This window comes from Pseudochaenichthys georgianus, chromosome 4 (genome assembly GCF_902827115.2).
Source record: "Pseudochaenichthys georgianus chromosome 4, fPseGeo1.2, whole genome shotgun sequence".
NCBI classification, from domain to species: domain Eukaryota; kingdom Metazoa; phylum Chordata; class Actinopteri; order Perciformes; family Channichthyidae; genus Pseudochaenichthys; species Pseudochaenichthys georgianus.
In genome coordinates, this window is record NC_047506.1 from 3,755,996 (window position 1) to 3,773,714 (window position 17,719).

General features: G+C 38.5%; 2 protein-coding genes across 2 annotated transcripts; one reads left to right on the forward strand and one right to left on the reverse strand.

The window, feature by feature from the left end:
* Nucleotides 1-3,486: 3,486 nt before the first annotated feature.
* LOC117445664 (calreticulin-like) lies at nt 3,487-9,643 on the reverse strand. The gene is made up of 9 exons (XM_034081450.2): nt 9,408-9,643; nt 8,777-8,878; nt 7,309-7,512; nt 6,857-6,951; nt 6,384-6,593; nt 6,063-6,176; nt 5,568-5,711; nt 5,367-5,459; nt 3,487-5,183 (listed from the first exon to the last, which is right to left on the reverse strand). Exons 1-9 carry the CDS (start codon nt 9,499-9,501, stop codon nt 4,950-4,952), a joined length of 1,290 nt encoding a protein of 429 aa, XP_033937341.1. The 5' UTR covers nt 9,502-9,643; the 3' UTR covers nt 3,487-4,949.
* Nucleotides 9,644-13,582: 3,939 nt separating this feature from the next.
* On the forward strand, nt 13,583-17,648 carry fam32a (family with sequence similarity 32 member A). The gene is made up of 4 exons (XM_034081131.2): nt 13,583-13,697; nt 14,781-14,916; nt 17,271-17,324; nt 17,413-17,648. Exons 1-4 carry the CDS (start codon nt 13,624-13,626, stop codon nt 17,479-17,481), a joined length of 333 nt encoding a protein of 110 aa, XP_033937022.1. The 5' UTR covers nt 13,583-13,623; the 3' UTR covers nt 17,482-17,648.
* Nucleotides 17,649-17,719: the final 71 nt, after the last annotated feature.

Below are 17,719 nucleotides of genomic sequence, written 5' to 3' on the forward strand. Positions count from 1 at the left end.
TTATAAAAATGCATCTTTGTTTGTGAAGACAAATTTCAATATAACAGATAATAATTAAATATAACAATTACATCAATAGATAGATGGATAATTATTTATTATTTTGAGTATTTTCATTTTATATTTTATAGTTTTTGTGAGGCATTAAAGGCTTCTGGTGCACCCAATTGACCAAATCGTTAGCTATTTCGAAGCGATAAGAATTTAAGTAAGCATGGAAATGTAAAGTGTTGGCGCAAAAGTGTTTATTTTGTCTTTTATTATTTCCAAAGGTTCAAATTAATTCAACAACTGTTTAAAAAGACTGAAATAAAGACAAAGGTGAGGGAATGAGTTGTGTGATATGACCTCTGTTTTCCTCCAGCTTTTTAAGTTCAGGCAGATATTGAGATAAAACAAAAACAAAAGCATTTTAAATACTTCAATAAATAATGTAATAAGAGTAATAAAGAGGTATTTGTAGCTGCTTTGTAGGTCTTGAAGTTACCTGATCAAGTTTTGAAACACACACAAAGTACTGCTAATGACCAACATACCTCATAATATTATATTTAAAGTTAAACTTCTTTGCATTAAATGTTCTCTGTTGTCAAAATGTCCTCAAACATGCAGAATTTTCAGCCAAAAAAGTGTAACAATTAAAGTTAAAGAATAGTGTTTACTTGTGGCATTATTGTCTAAAAGACTCCAAATGTAGAATAGAATTCCTTTATTGTCATCGCACCAGGTACAACGAAATTTAAAAATCCTCGTAGTGCATTTCCACATAAAACGAATAAATATATTATCTATATAAACATATACACATTAAACATGCTCACACATCCATACATGCCCGCACATTATTTAAATACTGTTTACAATATCAAAAAAACAAAAACACACGGATGATATTTTGCATCTCTGATGTCGATCATTAGTTAATACAACTATTAAAAAGTAGTGCAGTTGGAAGTTGTAACTGTTCAGTTCAGCGTTTGACAGTGTTCAGTTCTCGTATGGCTCTGGGGTAAAAACTGTTTTTCAGTCGGTTTGTCCTTGATTTAATTGACCTAGCGTCTACCGGAGGGCAGAAGAACAAACAGGAAGTGTCCAGGGTGTGAAGAGTCTGCAATTATTTTTGCCTGCTCTGTTGAGGCAACGTTGGCTGAAGAGTTCCTCCAGAGAAGTTAGTGAGCAGCCGATGACCTTATAATATGTATTTATAATATGCTTTAAAGAGACCATGTTCTTTAAAGTGATCTGTTACCTGCAGACCACAAGATGGCAGCAGAGCTCTTAGAAATATTAGGCAAGGCAAGTTTATTTATATAGCACCTTTCAACACAAGGCAATTCAAAGTGCTTTACAAAAAACGAAAGACATTAAGAAAATGGCAAATAAGATGAAATATTATCTCTTGCATCGTTAAGACACAATATAAAAGCATCATTTAAGACTTTGGCCTCAACAGAGACACTTTGGATTATGTATAGGTTTGGATAACGTTGGCTGTGTTCATGCATGTTGCAGACATCTTGATGATGTTGTTAGTCCTTATTTTATTTTTTGAAAAGTCCTCCTCAGCTCCTACATGAAGTCCATAACAAACTGTGTATCCAATATATAAACACTCAGACCCTTATGGACACAAATGTCTTTAAACCATCATTTATGTTTCCACAGACTGTCAAAAAGCTAGTGTCTAGTTAATAGGTGATTATTGTTTCAAAACCCAGTGTCTATTTGTAAGATACTGTTTTAAAACTCAGTTTTAGCTTAAAGAGGGAGATAATGTCTGTTCCTCTTCAAATGTTAATCAGGGTCCAACCTGTATTGAGGACAGCAAATGACGTAAGAATACAAAATAATCCAACCAACACCAATACACAACAAATGTAATATACAGGTTGAATCCTGAAATAAATAAATTTCAAAACATTATATTAAACAGGTGCTGTGGCTTAGTGGGTCAAAGTGCCTGTCTAGTAAACAGGAGGTCCTGGGTTGAAATGTTAAAGAGAGCAGAGTTTAACTGAAAAACCTGAAGATGCCTCTTTAGATTTGAGATCATTCTGCTCAAGATGAACCAAAAACTCTCTTTATCCCAAGTTTATAAAACAAATAGAGATGAAAAACAGCTGTTCATTATGTTGAATATTATTAACATTACATGTCATGTCACTTGTTAGGCGCTTTTATCCAAAGCGACTTACATACATTCAGTACTGTGGACAATGCCCACAGGAACAATTTAGGGTGAAGTGTCTTGCCCAGGGACACAACGACATGCTGACTGCAGTGGGACTGGAACTTGGGACCCCCTGATTCGAAGTTCAGCGCACTATACCACTGAGCCACAGCCTAACAATGATATATAGTATGAATATTAATAAAATAAGAACCCGGACCCATTTCTACTTTTGGGGAAATTAAGGGGAACATAATTTAGACTAAATAGACCACCAAGAACACATTTCTGACAAGAACCCCCCCCCTAGTGTCAAATATCTGACACATTGGGCTTTAATGGTAAAATAACTCTTATGTATAACTTCATTAACGAGGACGATTTTTTGGTTTGAATTAGTTTTCTCTTTCTTTGAATTGAAGAATAAGAACATATCAACTCAATATAATTGAATCAGCTAAATTAACTGAGCAGATCATAATCATATTTCTAATTGTGCATATATGTCACTTTGGGGTTACTGTGAAAGTTTAGGGTTAAAGTCCCGATGTGACACCAGTGTCACAGCGATGTTTGTCTCATTTGTTTCATATCAATTTGATCAAGAAATGTTTCCACAACAGGTTAAATGTAATAAAGGACATGTTATGTAAGTATTTTTCATTCATAAAAGGCTTGAATTTTACCTTTAGCAACAACAAAAAAAAAGCTTTTCATATGTAGCTTGTTATGTCACATGCTAGCCTGGCACATGGACATGTTGTCATGGGAACACTAAATCACATGTCCTGGACCATGACCCACCAGACTGTTCAGTGTGTGTCGCCAGGGGCGGACTGGCCATTGGGAATACCAGTACCGAAGTGGGCCGGTCGAACAATTCACTAGCACCCCCCTCGTTGACAATTGACTAGCGGTACCGAGTTGGGCCGGTCGGCCGGTCGAGTTTCCCGGGCTGATTTTTAGCATTCATGAGATAAAATAAAGTCTAAAGCTGTATCAGGAACTTTCCAGGTCATTTAAAGTTCATGTGACACCCGGTGGGTCCTTATGGGTTACAATATGGATGGAAAATAATTAAACAATATTAAGAATGGTAATTATAATCATAACAATAATACTTACACTATTACAATATGTATTACAATTATTATTATTAATAGTAATAACTACCTAAAAGTTAATGGAGAACAGGTTTTATGTATACACACAAACAAATGTAACAAGGGAATATACTTTGTTCATTTCAACTACGAAAAATAGATAAAATAAAAAGCTATTTTAAATTATAAAAGAAAATACACAAAGCCTTCTGATATTTTCCACTGGTTGGTTTTATTGAGCAGAACACCTGTCTTTGTTTTTGCTTTTTTACACAGCAACATGTAAATCTTCCCACTTCCACTTTTACTAGCATTAGTACAAAATGTGTGTTTACAAAAGGATCCTCTCAGACGGGGGTCATGTGTCGGGGAACAGCAGTGCAGAGATATCAATAATAAACTCTGTGTACACGTATTATGAGAAAAAACAAAGTGAATGAAAGCTAACCTGCTACTGGAGTGCTCTCAATGTACGTCTGAGATTCAGCACCGTTTAATTAAACACACAAGACTACAGTATGTGCATTGAAGTCCAAAAGCTATACAGTACAAAACTATGCAAAGGATTTCACTTTACCCCGATTAACCATCCGATTGACTTTTCATTCAACATCAAATATCTTGCATCATATTCCTTGTTTTGTTCCAGAATTGTAAATAAAAGCAGGTAAAATAACCCGCATATTGACATCTATTAATGTCCTTTGAGATTGACAGGTTTTAAAGGGGTAGTTACATGACAGGCAGCAAAAAAAGCAACAAAATAAAAACGCATATTATTAAAACAGACAAATGAGGTAAACAAAACCATGGTATTATCCACATACCAAATACAGTCTTTCATTATACTTCATAAAAACCTTAGTGTTTTTCCATGAATGACAATTTAAATATTTTTGTTTGGGTGTAAACCGATTGAATTCCCGTTCTTTATGATTTTTTAAAATTATTTCTATCACTATTCCTCGTTTTATAATAATTATAGTAGTAGTAACACATGGAACCAGAACAACAATTGCCCTTTTTTTCATCTTCTTCCTTATTTTGTAAACAAACAAATGAAAAAACCCCACCCACCCCAGGGTGTCAGTCATGAGGGTCGATCATCTCCTTCCTATAGAGTGGTGCAGGGATGTCGTATTTCTGTCCGGGACCATGAAGGCAGCACCTCCCTGATTCCCTCAACTAAAAAGCCAATGGAATTACTCCATGTGATTTTGGATTATTGCAAAAATAAACTCTGTGTCAAACAAACGTTAACGATACTTACAAGTTTTGTTCAGAAGAATAATCTCCACATTTTAACACCACTTATGATTTCTGAAGTAAAAAGCTAATGTTAGCTATAAAGGAACTACAGCACGGTCACATGACGTCACACCGCCACCGCTAAGCTAAAGGTGGCTAATGCTGGGCGTGATGACGTTTAGTCGTTTTTAAATCCACCAGTGAGGTATTAACTGACGTATTTTATGTCGTAGAACAAAACGTAAAAATCTCTTCAGCTTGTGTTGACCACAGACCTTATTTCAGGCTAACAACCAAAAATCAAAAAACCATCAACTTCCAGGCGAGGGGACAGGAAGTGCTAAAATGCTGACTCATTTCCAGGTTTTGCTGACTCATTCCTGCACCACTCTACGGCTCATTGACAGAGTCACTTCCTGCGTCGGAGTTTATAACTCATCCTTGAGTTTAGAGTCTGTGTCTTCATCGTCCTCTTCTTCCTCCTCCCGCTCCTCTTCATCTCCCTCCTCATCATCTTCTTCTTCGTCTCCTTCCTCCTCCTCATCCTTCTCCTCTTCCTCCTCGTCTTCCTCCTTCACCTCGTCCTTCCTCTGATTGTCGTCTTCCTCGCGCTTCTTCCTCTCCTCCTCCTCTTGGCTTTCCTTCATCTTCTTCTCCGCGTCCTGCAGAGGATTCACATGATGACAACGATATGAATAAATAAATAACGTATAATTGATGATTCTGTGTTTGAATGGTCATTAAAATATAACCACTCTATAATAAAGTACATTTATTTAGTTTAATCCCTTCTTTTTCTTTTGTTTCACTAGAAAAATGACAAACTACTCGAACTCTGCACTGACCTTAGTTTTACCCCACATGTCGTTTCCCACTTCCTCTGCCAGCTTTGGGTCGTTGGTGATCAGGAAGTTATCAAAGATGGTGCCGGACTTCACCTGCGTCAACAAGAAATCAACATGTACTGTTAGGAACTTCATAATAATAAAAATAATTATAAATGAAATTTCTCAATAATAAGACGATCAGCTGCAGTTTCTTCTCACCTGCCACAAGTCGAGTCCGATCACGCCGATGCTGTCGTACTTATAGATCTCAGAATCAGCAGTGTACTCCGGGTTGTCGACCTCAGGGTGGACCCACTTGCCCTTGTAGGCCGGGTTAGTGATCTCTTTGGGGTTCCACTCTCCCTGTGAACACCAGACGGAGAGGGGAATGTAAACGTTTTGTTCTACAACAGAAAATATGTTGACGACTAAACGTCATCACGCCCAACATTAGCCACCTTTAGCTTAGCGGTAGTGACGTGAAGTCATGTGACCGTGCTGTAGTTCCTTTATAGCCCAACATTAGCCGCCTTTAGCTTAGCGGTGGTGACGTGAAGTCATGTGACCGTGCTGTAGTTCCTTTATAGCCCAACATTAGCCGCCTTTAGCTTAGCGGTGATGTGAAGTCATGTGACCGTGCTGTAGTTCCTTTATAGCCCAACATTAGCCACCTTTAGTTTAGCGGTTAGTGGCTTTTAAGTCTTTTTCTGTTACCTTGTATTCAGGGTTAGCGACCATGGGCGGCTCCCACTCTCCGTCCATCTCTTCATCCCAGTCTTCGGGCTTCTTAGCGTCGGGGTCGGGAATGTTCTCTGCCTTGTCCCAATCCTGACAAAGTCAATGAAAGAAGACAATAATTTAAACAACATTTCCTAAACAATGGCCCATTACTTCAGGACCCCGATATATATTGTCGTTCCCTACATTAAAATTAGGTGAATATAGTCTATCAAGCCAAATATAAACGTGTACCGTTAAAAAAATGCCCCCCCTGAATGATAGAGAGAAAAAAGACAGAGTTTGAAGTGTACCGACCTCTGGTTTCTGATCTTCCGGGTCGGGGACCTTCTCCTGGTCATCCCAATCCTCCGGCTTCTTGGCTTCGGGGTCTTTCACTTTTTTGGGCGGCAGGACGTCCCAGTCCTCCTCCAGACTGCCAGACTCCACCTTCTTGTTGTCGATCTTCACCTCGTACGTGTTGTCGGGGTTCAGGATCAGCGTGTACAGGTGGGAGTACTCATCATCCTGCAGGGAATAAAGGAAATCTTAAAGAGGCTCGATTCTGGTTTCTGTGGTGTTCCCTTTCCTGTAGTGTGTATTATAGGTTTCTGTACACGTAAATGGTCTGCAAAGGCTAAGATCCCTGTGTCCCCCCCCCCCGTGCCTTACCGTCTAATATATGCATTGTTTACATCAAAGCAAATGCCCTATATCTGTAAACCTGATTCTGATTAGAAAACACTTCGGGTCCAAACAAGTGAATATAAAAACAATAATGGATTCCTCACCTTGCACCTGATGTCCTTGTTGATCAGATGGTTTTTGCCTTGGTAGTTGAAGATGACGTGAACCTTCTTTGTGCCGGGGCCGCAAATGTCCGGACCTGAACAAGAAAACAAACAAATAGTAATAGTAAGTAAATAAATACGTTTGAGTTTTTACAAATCCTTCTTGTAATGCACTTCATCATGCCTCTGGTACTGAAGAAATTGTTTAACTATTTACAAATGTATTATTTGTATGTTTATATAATTATAATGTGGTTTGGATTTAAATTATAATAAAGAATCAGACATATTGAAAGAAACTGCTTTACAAATATGGAAAATACATCAAAAATAAACGGAAAAATAGGGGGGAAATGCCATAATAGGTTTAAAATAAATAAATGGGAGAATCCACAGATTACTTGTACTGTTATCAGTGTAGTAATTAAGCAGATGCGTTTGTCCTCACTGACCGAACATGAGGTTGTAGACGGAGTCTCCATGCATCTCCTCCTGGTTGAGGCTGGAGGGGAACAGCTTGATGTAGCCCCCCCCACAGTCGATGCTCTGCTCGTGCTTCACGCTGAACTGGATCACCAGGGGCTCGTCTTTATTGCTGAAGTCATCAAAACGGGACGAGGAGGCGTAGAAGCGAGCGTCCTGACTCGTCTGCAGACCTGCGGAGAAAACACAAGGGTTATTTTAATTTAAATAAAACACCGTTAACTCAGATTGTTTTAAAACGTGTGTACTTGAGCTAATTTCACAAACATGTCTGCACTTTTTTCCCCAGCTGAATCCATATAGTTTATACAAAATATGAAAGAAGATGAGAAAATTGTGGATGTCTTTTTTTGTTATAATAGTAAAAATCATTATAATGATATACGTTATTAAATTAATAATAATCGAAAACCAATACATTTAATAATACATATAATGAAATTATAAGAATAGAAAGCATAAGAATATTAGTAATAATAATAACAATACTAATAATTAGGGATGTCAACGTTTACACTCATGATTAATTTATGGGAACCTTGAAAAATACCCAGAGGTGGGAAGTAACTAAGTATATTTACTCAAGTACTGTTCTTTAGTACAATTTTGAGGTACTTGTATTTTACTTGAGTATTTCCATGTTAGGCTACTTTGTACTTATACTCCACTACATTTATTTAATACCTTAAATTACTTTACAGATGTGGATTAAATATGTGAAATATAATCAAGTGTTAAATCAGACTTTAGTTCCACCTGGAGTAAATCCACAAGCTACCCTGCAGTCTACAAAGCCATTCAGACTAGCTGCACCTTTAGCAGCTTTGAGAACACTTTAAAGATCAATCATTATAAAACATATCATATATATTATTCTGAAATGGACCAATCTGCAGAATGACTACTTTTAGTTTTGGTACTTTAACTATATTCTGATGATAACACTTTTCTACTTTAACTTGAGTAACATTTTGATTGCAGGACTTTTACTGTAGCAGAGTATTCCTACACTCTGATACTTCTACTTTTACTCAAGTACAAGATCTGAGTACTTCTACACCTCGTAAAATAAACAAGTAATGCAAATTAACAAGTTTGACCCCAAATGCCTGTAGTAATTATATATCTCCAATCTCTGTCCCGGGAGATAAAATCGCATACACTCGGACTTAATTTAAAAAACTTGTTTGGATAAAACCATATGACTTCTATTAAAGAATATATAATCTCAGTACTTTGGCTCATAAAATAAGCAAGTAAAACATTTAAAGTAATGGCCCTCATCAACACCTTTATTTACTTATATGTAAATAGTTCAGGCTCAGACAAAGCCCCCCCCACCCTTCTTTCAAAACAATGTGGGAGTTAACCACCTTGCACAAATACACAGAGGGTGGATTAAACCTAACCTCTCCCTCCCCCCCCCCCCACACCTACCTTTGTCTTGCTCTGCATCTCCGTAGAACTTCCCTGCAGTCAGGACCAGCTGGCCGTAGTCGGACTTGTGTTTGGATTCGACCCAGCGACTATTCCAGGCATCTGCAGGAGGAAAATATAAAATAAAATGAGGTTCAGCTGCAAGGAAACACTCACAGGCTCCACATCCACCTCTGGCGATGCATGGGAGCAGGTGCAGAGGTGGATGTGGTGCAGGGACAAATCACTGCCTGTGTTTTCTATAAGGAAAAGGGTGATAAAAGACAGCTTTGGGTAAAGAAGGGTGACTGAGGAGGACCAGGGATGGACGTGTAGGGGGGAGGGGGGGGATGGGGAGTCAGACTGATAATAGCTGGGGGGTAAAATGGAGAGAGAGAGGACGGACAGGAAGGGAGGAGATAGGGGGTCAAAAGATGAATGAAGCCCATGGACACCTAATGCATATCAAACTGAAGCAGAACATTAAACAGAAATGCTGATTTATGACCTGTCATGCAAAAAAAAATCTAACCATCAAATATGAATATAGCCACCACCACTCATGCACTGATACAGTATTGCTATATTGAATGAAACTCATAAGAATAAATGATGTAGTTTGGACTAATATAATGAATAAAAATGATCTTACCCCCATCTTCAAATTGCTCTCGCATATATATATTGGAGTCGGCCAGTGCAGATACGGCCGACACCGCCATCAAAAGCAGCGACAGGGCGGTCATTGTGCAGAGTTAAAGCACCCTGAGGAATAAGAAACACTAATTTAATCACAAATAAGTCTAAATAACCGAGCAGCAGGCGTTGTTATTCGGCGCAGTCTCTCAGTAATGTGAAAAAGGCTGAGGCTCTCCTCTCGGCTCAGAACAGATGTCTGAATCTGATTGGCCGCCGGCTCCGAACCTCAATGAGGAAGCGCTGCTGCTTTCGGCCAATCAGAGGAAGGGGAATCTTGACGGATTAATGCCGTGGCCAATAGGAGAAGACCACGCGTTTGCTTAATACACGCCCAGGGAAGAGCGACGATGCGGCGTAGGTGAATGATGTGAATGGAGGAAAAATCACAATCAACATGGTTTATTTAATGGAAAATCAGGAATATCACCGTTTGGAAATGTATCTGAGGCCAAACTAGATGTAATATGTGCAAGTATACTGCCTAAAGGAACAAATGGGTTTATTTTTTAAAGCGTTTCTTATATATTCACTGTTTTAATTTCACACAAACATATTTTATTTCATCCTTCATTTCAACTGTTTTTCAATCTTAAAGAAATAAATGGAAATGTCAGTGAATTGTTTTATTTTATTTTATAAATGTTTACCCTATATACAGTCTATGAACGTAGGTGAATAATGTAAATAAAGATGATTATTTAATGGAAAATTTGAGATATAACAATTTTTGAATGCATCTGACGCCAAATTAAGTGTCATATTTTAACGTGAAGAACACATGGGTTTATTTATCTCAAATATACATATCAGGTTGTACAATTTTTCTCTTTTAACACTGATTTAATTCCACACAAAACAATTTATTTGATCGATCGTTTCAATTGTTCAATGTATCAGCGGTCTCTGTTCTTAGTATCTCTGTATTATAGTTTGATTTATGTTTTATTGTCATTTCCAATAGGATTTAGCATCTGTCTGTTATTATTTTTCACATAATTTTTCTGAAACCTTGATGTGAGCATTCTGTGTTTTTTTTTAACATCAGCCACAGAAACACATACATACATAAATATATGTATGTATGTGAACGTAAATGTAGAAATACATTAATATATATATATATAATGTGTGTTTTGTTTTTTGTATTTATTTGTATTTATTTTTGTATTTATTCTATTCCCATATTACATTACATTACATTGCATTTAGCTGACACTTTTATCCAAAGCGATTTACAATAAGTGCGTTCGACCAACAAAATACAAACATGAAGACAACAGAATCATATAAGTACATCAGGCTTCATAGAGCCAAAACATTTCAAGTGCTACTCAACTGGCTTTAGATAAGCCAGCCCTTTATTAGTATACAAGTGCTTTGTTAATAGTTCTATCGCTCGAAGTGGAGTCGAAAGAGATGAGTTTTCAGTCTGCGCCGGAAGGTGTGTAAGCTCTGCTGTCCTGATGTCAATGAGGAGCTCATTCCACCATTTTGGAGCCAGGATAGCAAACCCACGTGTTTTTGCTGATGGGAACTTGGGTCCCCTTCGCAGCGAGGGTGCAGCGAGACGTTTGGCTGATGCAGAGCGGAGTGCACGTGCTGGGGTGTACGGTTTAACCATGTCCTGGATGTAGGAAGGGCCAGATCCATTCGCAGCATGGTACGCAAGTACCAGTGTCTTGAAGTGGATTCTAGCAGTTACCGGAAGCCAGTGGAGGGAGCGGAGGAGCGGCGTGGTGTGGGAGAATTTAGGAAGCTTTAAGACCAGACGAGCCGCTGCATTCTGGATGAGCTGCAGAGGTCGGATGGCACATGCAGGTAGACCAGCCAGGAGGGAGTTGCAGTAGTCTAGGCGTGAGATGACGAGAGCCTGGACCAGAACCTGCGTCGCTTTCTGGGTCAGCTGGGGACGTATCCTCCTGATGTTGTAAAGCGTGTATCTGCAGCAACGGGTTGTAGCAGCGATGTTTGCAGTGAAGGACAGGTTGTTATCTAGGGTCACACCCAGATTCCTTGCAGTCTGAGTCGGGGAAACAACAGAGGTGCCGATGTTGATTGTTAGGTCAAGAGTGGGACAATCTTTTCCCGGAAGGAAAAGCAGTTCAGTCTTGTCAAGGTTGAGCTTGAGGTGATGAGCAGACATCCACTGAGAGATGTCAGCTAGACAAGCAGAGGTGCGTGCGACGACCTGGGTCTCTGAGCGGGGAAAGGACAGAATTAATTGGGTGTCGTCAGCGTAGCAGTGGTATGAAAAACCATGCGGGCTAATGACAGATCCGAGCGAGTTTGTGTACAGGGAGAAGAGGAGGGGACCAAGAACAGAGCCCTGAGAGACCCCTGTAGTTAATTGACAAGGGTCGGACTCGGACCCTCTCCAAGTTACCCTGTAGGTGCGGTCTTTGAGGTATGAGGTGAGGAGAGAAAGTGCCGAGCCTGAAACTCCAAGTTCTTGAAGAGTGTGAAGGAGGATCTGATGGTTCACCGTGTCGAATGCAGCAGACAGGTCCAACAGGATGATGACAGAAGAGAGGGAGGCTGCTTTAGCAGTGTGCAGTTCCTCAGTGACAGCAATGAGAGCAGTTTCTGTGGAGTGACCTGCCTTGAAACCAGACTGGTGCGGATCCAGAAGGTTGTTCTGATGGAGATAACAGGAGAGTTGTTTAAAGACAGTGCGTTCAAGTGTTTTAGACAGGAACGGGAGGAGAGAGACAGGCCTGTAGTTTATAACATCAGACGGGTTGAGAGTGGGTTTCTTTAGGAGAGGGTTTACTCTCGCCTCCTTGAGACTGTTTGGAAAGTGACCAGAAGTTAGAGAAGTGTTGATGAAATGGGTGAGAAACGGTAGAATATCAGGAGCGATAGTCTGAAGGAGGTTTGAAGGGATATATATATATATATTTGCATTTATGTATATGTATATGTATATATTTCCACATTTATCTATGTGTGTGAGTACCAAAATGAATTCACAACAACAAACACTTAATAATTATACAAAAGTAAATGCAAAAAGAGAAGTAAGAGAATAAATGTGCAGAAGATATTTTGTAATATTTTTAAATAAACAAAACACATTTATATTTGCAGCAATATGTTTAGAGAGAGAATCACCAGCACCGCCGACTAGTGGAGACAGTCACATGCAAACATGCAAAACATACTACAAATGAATTAAATTAATATTTGCAGTCAGTGTAGCTTCAAGCCTTATTCTTTATTAAACCAGTGAACAGAAAAGCAACTGCAATGTGTTTTTTTTTGCTTTTTAGATTTATTTTGTACATGACTGAATGGGTATTTGGAGCAATTTTGTACAATTTTGTTTGGAGAATAAATCCACATATGAAGCGCAGATACCATATTTGGGACACCAGATGTAACCACTGAGCTATCCAATGACTCATAATCCAACATTTGTAACAAGTATATGTACAGGCCTAAAGTATTAAAGTATTAACAATATTAACCACATACAACAACTCTAGTATTACATTGATTAATATAAAAACATCTAAAATATCCATTATAAAATCACTTACAAATTATTCGATAAACTAGGCAATACAATTGAGCAATACGATTAAAATAGATGACTAAAATAACCTAAAAGAATAATTTACATTAGTATATATTGTATATTTCTATAATTGATTTATAATTAACCTAATATAACTACTATGGAAACTGTTACTGTGACAAGGATTTGACAGCAGCATAATGACAGAATGATGAGAAACATTCAATCGACAGATACATTTGTACATCAGATTTCTCAACAGAGCAAGGAACGTGTTGACTCGTGCATTACAAAACATTTCACTTGCAGTTGCACTGCACCACCTTGGTTTTCTAAGCAGTATATGCAAACAATCATTGTAAGCAACCTGGAGCTTCTGGAGGCTCGCCTTCTTAAACTTGACCCACAAGGGGACACAAAGGCGGTGTGCATATTTTAGCCAATGTTGTTTGGTGACAACACATATAACTAATGTACTTTCAATTCTTCTGACAAGTTTCAACAAGTGTATCATCACAGGTGTCCTGCTTTGGGGGATGACATGAGACCAGCGTGTGTATAATACCGCCTCACTCCGCCGAGTGGTAGTAATGAGGCAGTGCCTCGATTACTACAATAACATCGTAGAAGAAGACGTGGGAACTTCTCGAAAATGTCTGAGTACGCTGCATCTCAGAAGAGTGCCCTGAATTTAAAAGGTCTTGGGTCCATTTCAGCTGGAAAAAGGTACGTGTTGTTCCATTTGTGACATGTTTCTGTAAGAGACGAGCCTTTTTAATTTGATAAAACCCCTTACATAAATCGTTAGAACTGCGAAAACCGTCTGATATTCAGGCGAGGCTAAGGTTAGCATGTATGCTAACAGAACAACACAGTTGTCACGTAAACATGTTCGTTTAGGATGTGTAAACGATACAGTAATACATGGGGACACTCAACTGGGACCTCTTTACAGTTTACGGTGACATTATGGAGTGGTACATCTCTGGCTAAAAACATTACATCAGTGATTTAAATGTAGGTAACGCAACGTTAAAACAGCTTCAACAGTTCCCAGAGTCATTTCATTTGTATGTATATTTCAATCCCTCTCTGACACATTCACAAGGCTTTTTGAAATACTCCCACACTGACATATAAGGTCATATTGAAAGCCATGTACATCTGTAATTGTTATACTATCCTTTTCTGCTCATGTATTATAAGTTTATATTTCTGTTACTGCAGTATTTGGTCTTTTATAGAAAGATTCGATTTTCATTTATCCAGAATATTTTATATTGTGCATTATTTGGGATATGTCATTTTCTACTGTAGATAATGTTTACAATTGCTGTTTTTTTATTTTATTATGTTTGTACTTTATTCCATCTTTTACATATTTTAATGCCTGAACTAACTGCTGCTGTAACACAAATAATTTCCCTATTTGGGATGAATAAAGTATCTATGTAAGTTAGGGTGGTCCTTAGTGCCATGCACATTTTCGAATTTATTTATTTTAAGCTCCAACCACCAGAATTCGTTATGATAGTCAAGAAAACTCTCCTGGTGAATTGTATTCAAATTCCAACAACATGTACCCCTCCCTCATCAACCTTGAAGTTTAGCCTCACGTAGGGTGGTCCTTAAAATTGAAAGTCTAAAGGGTTGGAGCTTAGACTTTCCCACTTTCAATTTTAAGGACCACCCTAATGTAAGTTGCCTACATTTTATCATGTGTCTGTACAATATGTTTTTCATTGCTTATTGAATAAAGTGGTTGGTCTGGAAATCCTCTGATCAACATGCTTTACTATATTTTTACAGGAAGAAGAAGAAGGCCAAAGAGACCAAGCGTCTCTTAGAGCAGGCCGCCCAACAAAACGAGGAGGAGGAGAAGAAGACATATGTCGACAAAAGAACACCGGCTCAAATGTCCTTTGACAAAATGGCGGAGAAGAGGGTAAGTTATTGTTCTCCAGCATTAAAGACCTGCAGCGAATGGGTCAGGATTTGAGGCAGAGACCTGGCTAATCATTATAATTTAGCAGAAGTAAACTAAAGTAGACAAAAAGCTCTACTGGAAGACTGTACCTTATGTCGTTTGTTACCAATCATCAGTCTCTCAACCCAGTCTCACGGCATTTCGTGTTATAGTCACGAAATTAATTTAATCCATTGATTCGTGTTCAACAACACGATTTTTGCTTTTTTTTTCCGTGTCACAACAATTTAAAAAGCAATGTTTCGTGCCTGCTCCTCGTCTTTTTGTCGGGTCTTGGAAGACCGGAAGCTGTGTGGTTCATAAAAACATTTTCCTACTCAATATCTTACCCTAAGCCTAACCCTTTTATTTTAAATTGTATAATGTCTGAGTTTTTTTGCCGTCCGCGAGGAAAAGAAATCGGGCTCAGAGCCTCAGAATACTGAAATCTGTATTTTTTTTTTTTAATCTTATTTTCCTTCTAATTTGTTATTATTTGGTGCAGGCACGAAACATACTACCAATAGAAATACATTGCTTCTAAAATCGTTTTGTGTCAGAATACTGAAATCTGTATTTTTTTTTTTAAATCTGTTTTTCCTTCTAATTTGTTATTATTTACATTTCTTTTAAAATGGTTCTGTGTGACACAGAAAAAATGGCGAAATCGTGTTGGTGAACACAAATCAATAGATACATTTTGTGGCTATAACACGAAATGCCGTGAGACTGTGATGGATGCGCACAGAACAACCCTTTTTAAATAGTATTTTTACAATAATACACTTTTAATTTGTCATTCTCTACTACAGGATGACAATTTTGCACACTTAGCATCACAACCAGTAATGCTATAGTGGAACCGTAATGCCAAAATATCCATAGGAGAGTGGTCAATTATTAACTTATGTGCTATTATTGGAAATACCATTGAGATAGATTGCCAACTGTATTTAAATTTAACATTTTAACTAGTGCTGTCAAACTAGTTAACGCATTTAACGCATGTGCAGAATGGCCCGCCCCATACGTGCCACCAGTGGCAGCGCCAGGGTATGGCTGGGGTAGGCTACACCCATACCAAGAAATGGCTTAGCCCCACCATGAAAAATGATGTTAAAGTAAGCAAAATAAAGTCTGCCAACTCGCGCGGAGTAAATTGCACAGACAGCAGTTAGTAAGATTGATTTCAGCAGCCACGGTTTTGAAAACTTTTGTCACGTAGTGATCGTCTTCTCAATAGAACATCTTTGATAACGGCGTGGTGTTGTTGCAGGAAGTCCCGACGGAGAATACTCTTGCTGGAGTACAGGGCAGAGCCATATAGTAGTAATAATATGGCTCTGGTACAGGGGTGCACATAATTGGTACGCAGGTTATGTGCGTAATCTGAAATGCGTACCGTCACTTGTGTCACTAAGCGCATTTGCGTACCGACGTACTTGTGAAGCTTTTCCAGAAGGCGGTTAGATCACCGGACGACAGAGTCGGTCTCCGTGTGCACAGACAGGGCTGCTGTTAACGTCGGTCTGTACAACGGAACTGTGCCAAAACTACGCCAACCGGCTGCGGAGGGAGACTCCCCCCCTCACTGGAGAACTGCGCTAAAACAGCTGATCACAACGTTCACACTCTGTGGTCACGAAGTACTCCACTAGCCGCCCCCCCATCGACTTTCCTGAAGTACTCCCCCGTTGATAGAAATCAACACGTAATGAATTAAGACCCCACGGTTTGATGATTGATAGGTGTGTGGGTTGTCTTTCATTTTGACATGCAGAAAAATGTTATAATAAACATAGATACTGTATGTTAAATGGATATATCCGCCTTCTTTCATTTATCTTTCCATTCCCACAACAATATACATAAATAAATCGCATATTTTGGACATAGTTCGAATGGTGATTAATCATGATTAATTAATTTTTAAGCTGTGATTAATCTGATTAAAATTTGTAATAGTTTGACAGCCCTAATTTTAACATAGCAGATTGATCCAAGCTGAAATCTTAAAAAAAAAGAAAAAGATTTTGTTAGCTCAGATAAGGTTAATGATCTTTCATGGTCTGTTGATTCGTCTTTAAACCTAACTGACAGTGTTTATCAGCCCCTCTCTACCCAGAGGTCAAAGTTCATTGCTTGAAGTGGTGAATGTATTTTCAGCTACAGCAGGAAAACATGGCTCTATTACAGTATTAGGGGAGTTTTAGCAAACAGGTGATGTTGTCAAAGAGAAACATAGCCGTTAACCAGTTCTTAACTTTTCATGTGTTGTAGAGGTGTATACAGACAGAGTGACTAACGTTAACTTTTTCCTATCTTCCCTAAAGCAAATGGAGAGGATTTTGAACAAGGCATCAAAGACTCACAAACTGAGAGTGGAGGTAAGTCATGGCAAACATGTCATAGCACCATTCAGTGGACCAGTTTAATAATGTTAACACAAATAAATATTCTATTGTTCTTTTGCAGGACTTCAATCGGCACCTGGACTGCCTGACGGAGCATTATGATATTCCCAAGGTCAGCTGGACCAAATAGAAGAGGAGCAAGCGGTCTCTTTGTTTATCTTTCACTGATTGAACTTAAGTCATCACATTTATTTGCTTATTTTATATATTTACAATTAAAAGTCCTTCAATTGGCCTCAAGTAATTCTCATGTTTTACTTCCGTGTGTATACAATAAAGGATTTGAGTAAACTGATATCTATTGTGTTTCCCTGTCTTTGAGTGCATATATTCTGTTGATTTAACCCGTAGCGTATTATATACATGTA